Raw genomic sequence first — 15,349 nt, 5'->3', positions numbered from 1 at the left:
GCATAGTTAGTGTATGGGTCAGGGTTCCAAAGAGAAACAGAATAGAACACACACACACACACACACACACACACACACACACACACACACAATTTATTAGAAAGAATTGGCTTACATCATTATGCAAGCTGACAAGTCCCAATATTTGCAGGGTGAGTAGGCTAGCTGGAGACCCAATAGAGCCAATGGTGTAGTTCCAGTCGAGTGTGTCAGTCTGAGTCCAAAGGCAGGAAAAAGGCAAAGTCTCAGTTTGAAGGCAGTCAGGCAGGAGATTCCTCTCTTACTTGGGGGAAGTGTCAGTCTCTTATTCTATTCAGGCCTCCACCCGATTGAATTAGGCCCACCCAAATTAGAGAGGGCAGTGGGCCTTATTGAGGCTACCGATTCAAATGTTAATCTCCCTCAAAAATCTCCTCATGGAAACACTCAGTATACCGTTGACCAAATATCTGGGCACCCTGTGGCCCAACCAAGTTGATATGTACCATTAACCATCACAATAGGAAATGCCATATGAAGATAAATTTTTCAAATATTTATCCCTAAGGAAGACTTGCTTAATCTCGGATTACAGACCTACATCATGCAAGGGTAGAAGACCGAACCATGTCTCATTTCTCCATTGAAACTTGGCAGAGCTTAGCACTATACTCTAGGGTTAGTCTATATTTTGACTTTATCCTAAATTTTAGGAAAATATAAGAACAACAATCTGCAAGCAAACTTCATTTATTCAGTCAACAAGCCCATCTCGGATACTTCCCATGGGTAGGAGACTGCGGTTGGACAAAAAGATGAATAAAGCTAGTCTCTGCCACTCACAGACTCGAAGCACATTTGCCCCATGTTGGAAATCCCTCCTTGAATATATCATCAGTGGGCTTTAATGCTATGTTTTAAATAGAAGCTTTAAATAGAGCTACAGTTTTCTATTTTGGTGATCTTAAGCCTTCTGTTTCTTCTTTTTTTGTTTTTTTTTGCCCCAGTACCGTTTATTTTCCAAACAGAATTGTACACAGAATTCCAATGTAAATTAAAGAGATATAATTGGAGCTACTGGGTGGGTACAGTAAAGGAAAGAACCTGAGGCCTATTCATTTACTTGCCCTAATTTGTCCAACACTTTCTGGGTCCCTATACCTACAACAGCCCCAGGGGTATAAGGAATAAAGTTTAAAAAATGCTTATCTGTTTAATATTCCTGCCAATATTTTATGCATTATATGTAACAATATTAAAGCACATTTGGTTACTTTTCTCCCAGTTCTTCTATGATTCACTCTGTACTTAATTATTTCTCTTTATTCACAGAGTTGTTTTGTTTTGGTTTTTAATCTCATTTTCTCTTCATGTTTTTAAATAGCTTGTGTTTTAAACATGTCATATAATTAGTAGGGTGTTCTACATTGTGGAAGGTTCGGAGTATATAATGACTTCCAGGAACTTGCAATTTTACTGAAAATAAAAAGCATGTGTTTTTGAAATATTTAAACACAGTAAGACAAAACGATCCATATAGACAAAAAGTACTTCATAAGGTTATTTCCAGAGATCTGTATGAATATTTCATCAAGTATCAAAAATGTGATACTTTGCTGTTGGAATTCCAGGATCTATAGAGCACTAGATGTTTCCTGAATAGACATTAGCAATTATATGTCTCCTTTGGAGATTTGTTTTGTATAATTTGCCTTTTATTTTTGTAGTCAGGAAAGGGAAATGGAGCAGACGGAAGTAAGTCCCAAAAAGTGTTTAATGTGTAAGAGGCCTAAGCTTATTAATATTTTATTATTCAGTCTTTTCTCCCTAACTTCTTGCATCAACTTGTTGGACTCTTGGAGAACTGGGAGAAGCTAGAGACAGGTTAGAAGATTTGTTTTGGAGATAGAACTCTAGTGAGAGTAAAGCAATGAATTCATGAGATTGTATGTGTTTAGCAAGGGGGTGGATTTTCCAGGAAGAATTATTTTGTTGTTGCAAAGTAGTGATTGAAAGAGAGAACATTTGAAAGTAGAAGCTGTTGTGACTGTGAGTAAAATGAGAATGTTTGCAGATAGGAGTATTCTAAAACCTGTTTTATATGAATTAAAAAAAGCATTTATGTAGCTAATCTCCTTTGCTACCCATGCCAAAGACTTTGTAATGGTATGCAACTGTTTAATTACAACATTAGTGTCAGATTCCTTCTTTTTTTTTTTTTTTTTTAGACGGAGTCTCGCTCTGTTGCCCAGGCCGGAGTGCGGTGGCACAATCTCAGCTCACTGCAAGCTCCGCCTCCTGGGTTCACACCATTCTCCTGCCTCAGCCTCCCGAGTAGCTGGGACTACAGGCGCCTGCCACCAAGCCCAGCTAATTTTTTGTATTTTTAGTAGAGACAAGGTTTCACCATGTTAGCCAGGATGGTCTCAATCTCCTGACCTCGTGATCTGCCCGCCTTGGCCTCCCAAAGTGCAGGTTGCTTCTTATATCAGTGAAGCAACATGCAGGGGCTGGACCACAGGGTGCTGTTATCTTTGGGTCTTATAATGCTGGACACCACTATGCTCTTGAATATGTTTTAGAAAATTTCAGTTATCGTGTAGTAACTGGTAGGCATGCCATTCAAACTAAAAATATCCAGGAGTTAAAAATTCCAAATAATAATTTCTCTTTTGTTCAGGTTTAGTTTTTAAAGCACATGAAAGTTTACAAATGTAATTCTGTAAATCAACAGCCCAGGTTCCAAATCCCACTCACAACCTACATTCATTAAGTACACTCAGTTTGTTTGCTGTTTGTTTTTATTTTTGTTGCTGTTTGTCTTGTGTTTCTTTGTTGTGCAGTGGAGAATAATATGAGGTAAGGGAACAGTGGGTTTGGGGATTACAGTCTAAAAGCTTTATGGTATTCTAGTGACTCTGAGATAAACAAGCAGTTTTTACCTTAGCTTCTCCATCTGTGAAACAAGAGGTTTCAGGTTATTCTCTGAGCTTCTTTCCAACCGTAGCATCCTGGGAGTTTATGAATCTTATATGAACTCTGATATCCTATAACTTAGACAATCTAGTATAAATTTTTTGAGAATAAAAGTAGGTATTAATAATTACAGTGGAATAACAGGTGTAAACTGGCATATCTGGTTGCCACACCTCTAACATATTGTGGTACGATGACAAATAATGAGGAAAATAAGTAATATAACACATATGTGTACATACACAATAAAGGTCTTTTTTCATCTATACAAATAAACAATTAATGTGCTTGGCCGGGCGTGGTGGCTCACGCCTGTAATCGCAGCACTTTGGGAGGCTGAGACGGGTGGATCACCTGAGGTCAGGAGTTCGAGTCCAGCCTGACTAACACGGTGAAACCCCATCTCTACTAAAAATACGAAGATTAGCCAGGCGTGATGGCAGGCGCCTGTAGTCCCAGCTACATGGCAGGCTGAGGCAGGAGAATCACTGGAACCAGGGAGGTGGAGGTTGCAGTGAGCTGAGATCACACCACCGTACTTCAGCCTGGGCTGCAGAGCGAGACTCCATCTCAAAAAAGAAAAAAGAATTGATGTGCTTTGAACTATATTTATGATTCACCTATCATTAAGACCTTTTGTCTAGTGCTTAACCAGCCGCTAATCAACCCCTTTATAAATGTATGTTAAAACATTGAGTTAAACAGCAGAATGTGACAAGTGGGGCCCATTCAAGAAGGACATCCCGGAAGATCCAGACTGTATTACAAATCCTGGGGTTACCAAGGAGAGCCAATGGGGCTGAAAGTGTCTGTGGTGAGAAACAACTCTGCTATGTGGAATCTTTAGGAAAAGCAAATAGGAAAGTGTCAGTACAGACCTTTAGAGTTCTGGAATGTACTAGTGCTTACTGCCTCAGGTAGCCACTTCTCATTTGAAAAATAGCTCCTGTTGTAATGCTGGGCTTTAGTAGAGACTGAACCCTTGATGATGGGACACAAAGGGACTCTGTGACTTGAGCTGCCCATTGAGAACCTGGTATTGATTTATCCCACTGTATGGCATAGAAATAATGTATTGTTACATAGGAGTGATACATTTGGAACATTGGATCCATTGGCTCCATACATTTGGGCTCAAGCAGATCCACAATGTATGACCATATATCATGAAGAGGTGTCCCAGAGTCTTCTATCATCTGTCCTACTGCACCGATGGTTCGTTCTCAACTCGCACCCTCGGGAGTTCCCTGTGACTCACTCACGGAAGAGGAAAGAACTTGCACTGGTATAAAAATGGGTCAGCCTGACATGTTGGGTGGACTTCAAGGTCAATAATGAAGGAAATTTACCCAGTGGGAAGATCAGCAAACCGTTTACTTGGTATTCGCTTCATGTAGAGAAGGAGGTAACCTGAGGTGCATATGTATATTGAGCACTGGCAGAGCTAATAATCTGATGGGCCTGAAAGAAATAAGACTAGAAAATAAAATACAAGGAATATGAGCAAGAGACATGTGAATGGGGTTGTAGGAGTGAGCACAATCAAAATCACGCCTATCAGACATAAAATACTGTAGAGGAAGCTTTCTACTACCAGGTGGACATTGTCACGTGTCCAGTGGATATTAGCCAGCCTCCTTTCTCAGTTACTCCAGGGTTTGTGCAATAGACCCATGAAGATAATGATCTATTGTGGTTGGACCTAGATCTTAGTGACAGAGGCAGGGAATATGCATGGATCCAGGACATGGCCTCCCTTTCCAAAGCTAATATAGCTATTGTCACTTCTAACTATTAAATGCCAGAAACAGACTCACAATGAGCCACTGAGATGGTACCATTCCTCTGGGGTACGATAGAGACCCAACACCTGTTGGGTGGCAGGCAAATTAAGTTGCATCCTCTCCACTTTGTAGTGGGCAGCAATTTGTCCTAAGTGGGTGAATTATGGTCTAGATATGTGTTTGCATTTCTTCTCACAGTGCCTTCACTGGCATCCACATCCGATAGCCTAAGAATGCCTAATCCAATGATATGGTGCCCCACATAATATTGCTTCTACTAAGGGACATTTGCTGCTGTATCAAAGAAGGCACAACAGTGAGCTTATAGTCATAATGTGTTTCAGCACACAACAGCCATAGGCCTGATGGTACAGTGGAATAATATTAATCATGAAAAGTTCAGCCAAAACACCAGCATGAGGAAAAACCTTAGAATTGAGGTACTGCCTTCTAGGATTGGGAAATATGCCAAACCAATCACTGATGTAGAATGCTATATTTATCATACCCAGGACTCAACAGTTCTGGGACTAAGGGTAGGCCCTTCCTATAATCAGTAGCAGTGATCCACTTGTGGTATTTGCACTCCCTTTCCCTACAACCTTATACTTTGCCAGTTAGAATCCTGGTTCTTGTGGTGGAGTCAGGGGAGCAGTGCTGTTCAGTCAGGGGACACAATTAGAATCCCACTTAAGTGGAAGCTGTGATTGGTTCTATCTGTGATCTGATTACTATGTGTTCCTCATGACAATAGACCAAAAAAGATGGTGTGAGATATCCATACTCACCACCATGAGGAGATAGGGCTACTGCCACAAAATCTGAGCAAGGAAAAATATGTCTGAAACTTAGAAGTACTCCATGCCCTGATGGGAAGGAGAAATTGCAGCAAGCAAGACTCCATAGAAGCAAGAAACTAAGGGCTTAATTCATCAGGATTTAGGTCTGCAACACCCAGCAGCAACTCCGACCAGCTGAAATGCTGGTAGAGTATGGCGGAAAATCTGGGATTAGTGGTAAAGGAGACAGGTGATGAATATCAATTAAGGCCCCAGGGACTAGTTGGAAGCTTGGATATAGTGGCTGGATTTATTACTGCTCTTTTAAGTCTCTGGGGAATCGCACATTGCCATCACTCTAAAGGACTGTACTTAAACTCTCCTCTTGGGAAAGATGTGAGGGATCTTGTTTTGTATGCTATCGGGTTATCAACTCAGATGGTACAAGTACATCTGAGTTGTACACGGGGTTGTCTGTCCTGGGCCCAGTTTGTGTGCTTTTCTACATTGGCTAAATCCTAATCCTAAGGATTAAATCCTTATAATCCTAACATGTCTTCACATTTTTGACCACTTGCTCAATGGTGAGCCTCAGGTATTGCCACCACTGTCACCTTATCTCTTAACACCATTAACTATATCACTTCTCTCAAGGTGAAGACCAGGCATTAGCGTATCCCCAGTAGCAACCACCATGGAAGGATTCACAGTAGTTTTGGCAACTGTGATATAGGGACACACCCAGGAAAGTTCTATCTCCATTAGAGTATTGTTTCTCCAGTGGCTACACAAAGGGGCAGATTATAAAATCATAAAGGCAGAGGACTTAATGACCTGTAGGATGAATCTTTATCGATGAAACATAGAGTATGGCAAGCAACTGACATATAAATGTCCCTCTGACTAACTATTCCAAGGTACAAAGTTTCCAGATGACTTCTTTAGATTTGTTTCACATGACCAAATAACCAGCTATGTTTTCTTGTGAAGTTCTCCCCAGCTCAGTCATGTACCACCTTGTGGCTGCTTTCTTCTCTTCCCTGTATCACTTATTTTTTTACTTCCTTGTGGTTGTCCTAGCATTGCTTGATCTCAGGCTGTGCTCCTAGAGAATCTGAATTGAGATGCCAAGGAAAGGTTTTAATCTAGGAAGTTTTTTGAACATTGAGTGACAAATGAAAATGTCATTATGAATAAATAGCCCTAGCCTTCCTGATTGGAAAGTTTACCAATTTTCATGAACCAAGTTATCTTCTATCCTCATCTATTTTAATGTATGAATGTACCTCTTCTTTACTTTAATGAAATTAATGTGCTTATTAATTTCTTTTTAAAAAATGCAGTGACTCTCTTACTCTGCCCCATTTTGTTTTGCAATGTTTTCATTACTCTGTCTGGTTTATTACACTTTTATCATATATTTCTCCTATATTGGAACTTTTCTCAATGCGGAGAGACAGTATGCTAGTTGTTTGTCCTTTTCAGAATGCGTACCTTTTTTACTGTCATCTCTTAGAACAAACAGGTTCATCAGTATACTTCTCTATATAAATTGTGGCATAATGGAAGAGTGCAATAAATTTTAAACAAAAGTTATGGAGTCCTCACAGCTTGTATCAAGATACTCCTCACAGAATACTAAACTTTTCTGATTACATTTTGCCAAACTTATCTTAGGCAAGGAAATGTACACCACCCCCAGTATCTCAGAATGTGGTCAGGGGCTTCACTATCACTCTTCTACCTTCCTCGTCATCCCCCCTTTACTTATTCTTTCTGATAATAATTTAGAGATAATATAAATTGTAACTGTATGGTGCATCTATTAGTATTAAATAAAAATTGTTAGCTAATATTTTCATTATAACTGTATACTGAAAGCAAAGCTGAAACTTTGCATATTAAGTTGATATATTATACTTGCTGTATATCTCAGATTCAACCTAATTGCTCAGATTCTTCTAGACTTGGATATATCAATCTTTTGGAATTACTTGTTTGCTTTGGTGGTTGTTGCTTTTTTCCTGAACTTGTACATCCTGCCATTTGAGTGCAAACAGAATTCAACTCCCCAATCTTCTACCTTCTCTTTGTCTCTCTTTTGGTCATGATTTTTTTTTCTTTACTCTATTATTTATTGATTAATTACTTTTTCTCCCATGAGTGTTTCATCATGAATACTAATCTTTGGAAAAGTTGAGAGTGAGATGAATGTTCACAAAAATGATAAAGACCTCAGATGATAATTGCAGCAATTCTAAATTGCAATCCCATTGGAACAAAACAAAGACAGCTACAACCATTTGAAAGCAAGTCACATTTTTGCACACCATCCATTATTCTTGCATTTAACAGAATGTTAAAGATTCTACAGCTCATGAATTTATTAGCTTGGTATTTAGCATGTTTCATGGCCAAAATAGCAAAGAAGCTTCATTATTACTGGTTAAATTAGCCTCATGAAAATGTTGTTGGTAAAAGGTTACAGAAATGAATAAGAGATCTAACCAAGCAGCATATTGGACCATTTATCACTATAATTTTAAAAAGGCATTCTGATGATTTAAATTAACTTGGCTAAAGGGTAGAGATTTAGATAAAAGTTAATAATTGAAGCCTAAATGACATGGTTAGCTCTTCTTTTTGATAAAGAGGGAGCAACGCATACACATACAGTAGTTTCATACATTGTCCTTTTGGCAGAAACTGAAGCCAATAAAACCATACATGACAATACCATTTATTTATTATCTGGGCTTTTTTTTTTTTTTTTTTTTTTTTTGAGACGGAGTCTTACTCTGTCACCCAGGCTGGAGTGCAGTGGCACAATCTTGGCTCACTGCAACCTCCACCTCCTGAGTTCAAGCGATTCTCCTGCCTCAGCCTCCTGAGTAGTTGGGACTACAGGCACGCGCCACCACGCCTGGCTAAGTTTTGTATTTTTAGTAGAGATGGGGTTTCACCATGTTGGCCAGGCTGGTCTTGAACTCCTGACCTCAGGTGATCCTCCCACCTTGGCTTCCCAAAGTGCTGGGATTACAGGCTTGAGCCACCGGGCCCGGCCGGGCTTTTGTTTTTTTAAAAAAATATTTGTAACTATATTATATATAAACTGAATTACCTAAGTATCTCATGTTTGCTTCCAACATGGTCAGGTAGCCCTTTCCACATTCTTTGATTTTGTACAGTTGAAACTTAAAAACTTAGCCATCTTTACATAGAGGTTTTACAATTTGCTTTTTAACTAAATGTCTTCCCTATGTATATAAGAATAGGAAGTCTGCCATCTTTGTGAAAAATTAATCAGGGAATTTAACATTTCTAATTTTTTGCCCTTTGACATAATGTTTTTGTTTGTGTGGTTAAGCTATTCATATTTTTTGTGCTAAAATAATTTTTAAAAAATATTTAAGCTAATAAGCTCATAGAACTTTCCTGGGAATTATGATGAAATAATTTCTTATTATCTTGACAACTCTGACTAAGGGTTATGTGTTTATGGATTTAAGATAAAAATAAAGTTTCTCTTCTCTTCCACTCTTAACAGAAACCAGGAGATAAAAGAACTTGGTGAGCTTTCTCCACATTGGGACAATCTGCGAAAAAATGTCCTTACTCACTGTGATCAAATGGTGAATATGTACCAAGACATTCTGACAGAACTTAGCAAGGAAACAGGTGTGGAAGCAATTACTCTACTTACTCAAAGTGAACTGCATTTCCTGCATGTGAAATGAAAAAAAAAATAATAAATAGATTTTATGTAGATAGGAGAACTGGAGATTTTTTTAAACTCTTTTATTTCTAACTTTAACATCTTAAAACAAAGAAAAAACTACCCTATTTTACCTTACAGAATTATTATATGAATAATTGAGACAATTTTTAAAAATATTGAATTTCTAAAAGAAAAGCAACTCGTAAATATAGGATATGTTTTTCTTTCTGAAGTTCTTTTAACATTTTTCTGTCAAATTTATCTTTTAACACACATATTAATTTATCATTATTTACTAATAATGTTTAATTTCTGGTTTCCATCAGGGTCCTCTTTCAAATCAAGCAGCAGCAAAGGAGAGAAAACATTAGAATTTGTTCCAATAAATCTACATCTGCAAAGAATGCAGGTACACAGCCCTCACTTGAAAGGTATCATAAATTATTCTTTTAAAAATAGCAAATTATGTTACAGTGTGTACTTCTGTAAACAGCTTGACTATTGGCAGAATTCAAAAGTTCAACAGTTATATAAAGTAGAAAATGAAACAATTGAACCTCATAATGACCCTAAATTCTGTTAAAGAGACTATGATATTTTTGTTGCTGTATTTTTGAGAAATACTTTATGAATGTTTCACCTGGATTGAGGTAGAGATGAAAATGCAAACTGAGTAATAGCACCCTTAAGTAGTATTAACGTTGGCTAATAGTTAACATTTAAGCTCATTTGAATTAGAAAAAAAGAAATAAAAAACAAAATTTGTTCATATTTTTCCTGTCTTGAGAAACCAAAGCCCCAAAGTGGACTAATATGCCAGGTTTTTTTTTTTTGACTTACTGATAACTATCAATAGAAACTCCCTTTTTTATGGGAAAAAGCGAGTATAGTAAGGTAGAAGGTGGTAGAGTATTTACATGTACTCAGTTGTAAGAAATATTTGTCAAAGAGAAATATATAGGTTTTTCTGAATGTACCTGAAAGTGGTCCAGAGTGACCAATATGGTGTCATATTTATTACCATTCTACATAATCTCTTGCCACTTATCAAAAATGTGTTTTCCAATGTCTTTTCATCTCGCTTTTTCATGAACTTATTGCTATAGCAATTATGCAAATTTAGGATGACTATATGCCCTGGTTTGCTGGCAAAAGTCCTAGATTATGTCCCTGTCCTCCATATGCCTGTGCCCATTAATGATACCCTTGCTTCCTTTCCTTCTTAAAAGTCTCCCTGTGTAAACGACTAATGCTGTGGTCATCCTACTAATACCCATCTTTTAGGGGGCCTGAAGTTATCAAATTCTTTAGGGTAAGTACATGAAAATGCATACAAACATACTTATAGAGACATCTAAATTCTCATTCTGACACTCTGTTTTGTAGCCCTTGTCACAACATAGTAGTTACAGGTTTAGAAAGGTTAAAACACAAGAGCAACTGTACACCGTTAGTGAGAATGTAAACTGGTGTAGCCACTATGGTAAAAACAAATATGGAGGTTCCTAAAAAAACTAAAAGTAAAGCTACCTTAGGGTCCAACATTCACACATCTGGGTGTTTATCCAAAATAATTGAAATCAGGATCTCAAAGAGATGTTTGCACTCCCACATTCATTGCAGCATTGTTCACAGTAGCCAAGACAGAGAAATGTCCATCAATGGGTGAAAAGATAAATTGTGATATGTACAAAGATTGGATTATTATTCAGCCTTATAAAGAAGAAAATCCTGCCATTTGAGACAACATGGATGAACCTGGAGGATATTATGCTAACTGAAATAAGCCAGGATACAGAGGGACAAATACTACATAATATTACTTATATGAGGAATCTAAAATAGTCAAACTCATAGAAGCAGGTAGTATAATGGTGGTTTCCAGGGGCTTCGGGAGGTTGAAAAAAGGAGGTATTAGTCAAAGGTACACAGTCGCAGTTATGCAAAATGAATAAGTCCTAGAGAGCTACTGTACAGTGTAGTGTCTATAGTTCACAGTACTATATTGTGTACTTAAAAAATTGCTGAGGGGGTAGATCTTTTGTTAAGTGTTCTTATACACATACACGTTAATAATAATAGTAATATTAAAGAGAGTAAGATGAAACTTTTGGAGATGATGGATAGGCTTATGGCATAAGTCGTGGTAATGGTTTAAAGAGTATATATTTATGTCCAACGTCATCAAGTTGTATACATATATATAGCTTTTTATATGTCAATCATACCTCAATAATGTGGTTAAAATGTGAAAGTGAGATCTCAGTTCTGCTTTAGAATTGTCTGAAATTTCATAATCTGAAAAATTAAACTTTATTGTTTTCTAGCGTTTGCATACCAATCATATATATATACCACCAGCTGATTTGCAAGTTTAAGTGTGATTATACTTATTCTGATGTATTATGTTATTATATTTGGTGATCAAGTATATTAAATTTTAATTTAGGTCTTATTCACCACAAATTATGTCAAGTGAAAGAACTTAAAACAAAAAAAAAAGAGAGAGAGAGATGGATGGGCCCAAGGCATTTAGAAGCTGCTGTGGCCTGAATGTGTCTCCCAACATTCATGTGTTAGAAACTTAATCCCCAGTGCAACAATGTTGGGAAGTGAGACCTAAGGGGAAGCATTTGGATCAAGAGAGCTCTACACTTGTGAGTGAATTAATGCCATGATAAAAAGAGCTTTCAGGAGAAAGTTTACCCTCTTTAGCTCTTTTGCCTTGTAAATTCATAAAATTTGTTCTCTCTTGCTTTCCCACCTTCTACCATGTAAAAGCACAGCAGAAGGCCATTATCAGATACCAGCGCCTTGATCTTAGACTTCCTAGCCTCCGGAACTGTTAGAGAATAATTTATATATTTTTATAAGTTACTCAATCCATAATATTATGTTATAGCAGCACAAAATGGAGTAAGACAGTAGTTCTTCCTTGATTACTGAGTGTCTGTCAATAGCTTGAATAGAACAGTAGGTAATGATTTTTAAAATAACCAAAAACAAAGTGTTACAAGTATTAAAGAAGCTGAAATACTTAAGAACTATCTGACAATCAACATAATGTTATTCTAATAGGCAAAATGAAAAGGCTTTTATGATGCAGTAAAATGTTTATATTATTTTAGAGTGTAACAGCCCTGGGCTTGAATTGTAGCACTACCACTTTTTACATGAGCTGAGTCTGCTATTTAATCTTTCTAAGCAATTTCATTCTCATTTCTGATTGAGTTAGGGTATGTAAAACACATAGAATGATAAAATAATGGTAGCTTTATGATACATGTGGCATTTTCCATCACTGGAACAAGATGGATCTGTTTTATCAGAGCTGATGAAATTGGAGAAAATTGATCAAGTAAGAGCCTATTAAAAATCAACGAAGTCTTGAACTAAGGAAATAGCCAGGTTTAGATTAAAGATGACTTAAAGACGTATTTTGAAGAAATCATCACATGCAAATACTTACTGACTGATGGAATAAGGCAAGGAGGGAAAAGGATAATTTGCTTTACAGCCATGGGTAGATGACAGTGTCATCAAACCAGATAGATTTGTTTGGGGCCACATACATATGAATTCGTATTTAATTATGTATTCAAATGTTTGTTGATTAACCTTAAAATACTTCCACCAAACAAAGAGAAACTATGATCAAAGTGGCATTTTATTTCATATTTTTTTCTTGAAAATGAAAGAACCATGTACTATGCTGTTTTCCAAGGTATCACTGAAAAATAGAGTAAAACAGGATGAGGACAATATGTTTAGTTTCTGATTCTCTGGTTTGAAAGAAACAATCTGCCAACTAAAAGAAAGAAATTTAGAAAAGCAACAAAAGGGGTATGTGTGTGTGTGTGTGTGTGTGTGTGTTTATGCGTGCACACATTTTCTAACTTGTTTGGTTTGGGATATGTATTGGTTTTCTAGGGCTGCTATAACAAAGCACCACAAACTGGGTTGCTAAAATAGCCAAACTTATTTTTTTCACAATTCTGGGGGCTGGAAGTCTGAAATCAAAATGTCATCAGGGCCATGCTTCCCCTTAAACCTATGGAGTAATCCTTCCTCGTCCCTTCCTGGTATCTGCTGGTTTGCTGGCAATCATTGACCTGCTAATGTAACACACCTGTCCTCTATCTTGCTCATGGTGTTCTTCTGCCCTCTATGTATGTCTGTTTCTGTATCCAAATATCCCCTTTAAGGACAACAGTTATATAGGATTAAGATCCATCCTAATGGCTTTATTTCAAGTGGATTGTATCTGTAAAGAACTTATTTCCAAATAAAGTCACATTCTGAGGTATCTTTCTTGCGAGGTACAAGTAAACCCACAACAGGATTTAGAAAGGAAATTCTTACTTGTAATGACAAATATCAAGCAATACAGAAAAAAAAAATTAATGTTACAGATTAGGGTACAACCCAGAAACTAGAAGATTTTTGACAAAGCAGTTAGCAGAAAGACTGGTTCTGGTCTTTGAATAGCTAAGAAGAAAATATGGGAAAAGGCCAGATATCCTAAGAGCCACATTAATGGGAAAAGTACTGAATTGTATTGCATATATAACAGCATGCTAAATTATCAAGCTTATGTTTTAAAAAGATGTAATATTAAAAGTTATTATTTGAAACTGGAGTTCAGATTAAGTAGCTGCTATATAGACTAGGTCACCAACTACATGTTATAATACAGGTTGAAAACTCCATTGAAATTTTGGGTCCTTACCACTTACTACTTTGACTTTAACCATGTTATTTGACCTCTCTGAGTGTCATTTTATTATTTGCAAAATGAAAACGTTAAAAGTTGTCATAGGTGGTAGTGAATCAAATTTTTCTACTTTCTTTTATAACATGTATTTAACAGATTTTGGATTGCAGTTAAATTTATTTAAGTTTTATGGCTACTGATTTGAATGTTTAGCTGAATTATTATTGCAAGGTAATAATGCAAGTAAGATGGGCTAAGCCTTGGCATTTTACTGGCAAGTTATTTGGATGTGGTCTAATGTTTTTTTCATCTTTACCATTAGTAAATTGTGTCTATTCACATTTGATTAATAAGCCTGCTATATTTGGAGAGGAAGCTTTGCAAACAATAGCTGGCAGAGTCACCAGATACAAGGCTAATATGTAGCTCTTGAAATAAGTAACTGAGCAGAACTAATGTTGTCATGTCTCATACTGACAAATGGAATAACCTGCAGTTAACTTAGGGTGCCCTGAAACTCATGAAGTTAAGTTTTTCATCCTTATTCATTACTTAAACTAAATGCAACAAGTAGAATACTCACCACAATAGATCTTAGCCAGCAGTGACAAGAATGAAACATAAACCCCAAAATTAAAAACAAAAGTTTTTATACTAATATACTTTAATAAATTTTATTTTCACAGCACATCAATTGTGAATATTATGGAATATAAATTCTTGTAATGTAATATTCTGTTTTATTTTATATGCTATAGATATACAATAGAAAAGTATTATATTTTGCCATAAAATTTAATGAATTCAAACTAAAGCAACTATTTTGTTTCACAGCAGACATAGTTTATGGATCTGTTGTAATCTATAGTACTAAAAGCCTTCTTTATATAACTCTGCATTATTAATGTATAGCTAACTCTAAGCATGAGTGTTTTGTAAATATATGGCTATGGTTTTACTTTGTGAGCCTGGTCCCTTTAGATATAGCTGCTTGAGTGATCACAGTGCCTGACATAGCATGTGCAAAAAAATACAAAGAGGGTCTGGGGTGATCACTTCACCCAAGCTGAATCAATGGAGTTTCACTCGTGGATTCTCTTTGGGGATTCAGAGACAATCTCTCCTTGTGAATTTAACTCTAATTGTGTTCTAGGGAACCAAAAAGTGCTCATCTTTTCCATGGGGAAGAAAAATCAGACATACAGTAATAAAGGAGACCACAAAAAGAGAGGAAAGGCAGAGATAGTCTCTCATGGCTTTTCAGTTCCTGATTTGAGCCCACAGGGAATGAATGGGCTTGCCCTTAGTTTGCATGAGTGAAACACACCTGTCAAGCACGCCCCGCCCACTCTCATTGTTTTTGTTTGTTGTTTTTCAGATATCTCAAGTGGGAGTCTGC

At 36.8% G+C, this 15,349-nt stretch overlaps 1 protein-coding gene across 8 annotated transcripts in view; it reads left to right on the top strand.

Moving 5' to 3' along the window:
- Window positions 1-15,349, top strand: part of INPP4B (inositol polyphosphate-4-phosphatase type II B) — an 809,117-nt gene that overhangs the window by 619,268 nt on the left and 174,500 nt on the right. For all 8 annotated transcript variants that reach the window (XR_008679096.2, XM_055384744.2, XM_019025935.4 and 5 more), the window contains 2 exons: window positions 9,066-9,196; window positions 9,563-9,667. Coding sequence is in view for 7 of the 8 variants with exons in the window: in XM_055384744.2 (XP_055240719.1) it covers window positions 9,066-9,196; window positions 9,563-9,667 (236 nt within the window). In the remaining variant the exon portion in view is untranslated. The remainder of the gene's footprint in view (window positions 1-9,065; window positions 9,197-9,562; window positions 9,668-15,349) is intronic.

Source organism: Gorilla gorilla, chromosome 3 (genome assembly GCF_029281585.2).
Source record: "Gorilla gorilla gorilla isolate KB3781 chromosome 3, NHGRI_mGorGor1-v2.1_pri, whole genome shotgun sequence".
NCBI lineage: Eukaryota > Metazoa > Chordata > Mammalia > Primates > Hominidae > Gorilla > Gorilla gorilla.
Note: the sequence above shows the minus strand (reverse complement) of the source record. Positions and strands in the feature narration are given on the sequence as shown.